This window comes from Physella acuta, unplaced genomic scaffold, assembly GCF_028476545.2.
Source record: "Physella acuta isolate Inbredline_101_S28 unplaced genomic scaffold, ASM2847654v3 ptg000793l, whole genome shotgun sequence".
Taxonomy (NCBI): Eukaryota; Metazoa; Mollusca; class Gastropoda; family Physidae; genus Physella; species Physella acuta.
In genome coordinates this window covers 122,501-123,145 of record NW_026732311.1, presented here as the reverse complement: position 1 = coordinate 123,145, position 645 = coordinate 122,501, and the positions used below count along the sequence as shown (strand labels likewise).

Below are 645 nucleotides of genomic sequence, written 5' to 3'. Positions count from 1 at the left end.
ATTTTTACTTAAATCTCATGAAGATTTAGCAGCAAATAAAACTTGATAAAAAGAAGCAACTAAACTTTGTCACTACTTAACAACTAGTCAGAAAGTTACCTCCCATAGAGAATGATTATATCAGGAGTCTTGACCTCTTTATCGGCATTGATCTGCCTAACTGCACTGATCGAAGGTGCAATAGTAAACACCTACACATCTGATGATGGAAGATCATATTACTACACACCTCTATATTGTGAAAGGTAGGTTCAGATTTTATTACTACACACCACTATTTTGTGAAAGGTAGGTTCATATCGTATTATAACACACCTCTATACTGTGAAATATAGGTTCATATGGTATTTCCGAAACCTCTTTTTAGTGTGATTGGGCGATAGTTTCAGGTACTATTACTACACCATTCTGTACTGTGAATGGTTGTTTTTAATATTTGAGTAGTAATGTGATCCAAGTAGCAAGACAAATAAAGTGTGAAGCGACTCCTCATTTTAATATAATATTATTACAGATTATCAATGCTCATTATATATTATATGTTAATTAGAAACAAATGTTCATGATTATTAATTTTTCATTCCGTCACTTTTTGTTCAAATTAAAAATTAAAATTAAACGTTTTCGATAATATTTAAAGAAAAA

At 30.4% G+C, this 645-nt stretch overlaps 1 protein-coding gene across 1 annotated transcript in view; it reads left to right on the top strand.

The window, feature by feature from the left end:
* The window catches only part of LOC131950964 (transcription initiation factor TFIID subunit 12-like), a 7,854-nt gene continuing 7,209 nt past the window's right edge, over positions 1-645 (top strand). Inside the window, exon 1 of the mRNA XM_059313199.1 lies at positions 1-245. Within this exon, the coding sequence (XP_059169182.1) occupies positions 112-245 (134 nt within the window). The 5' untranslated portion in view covers positions 1-111. The remainder of the gene's footprint in view (positions 246-645) is intronic.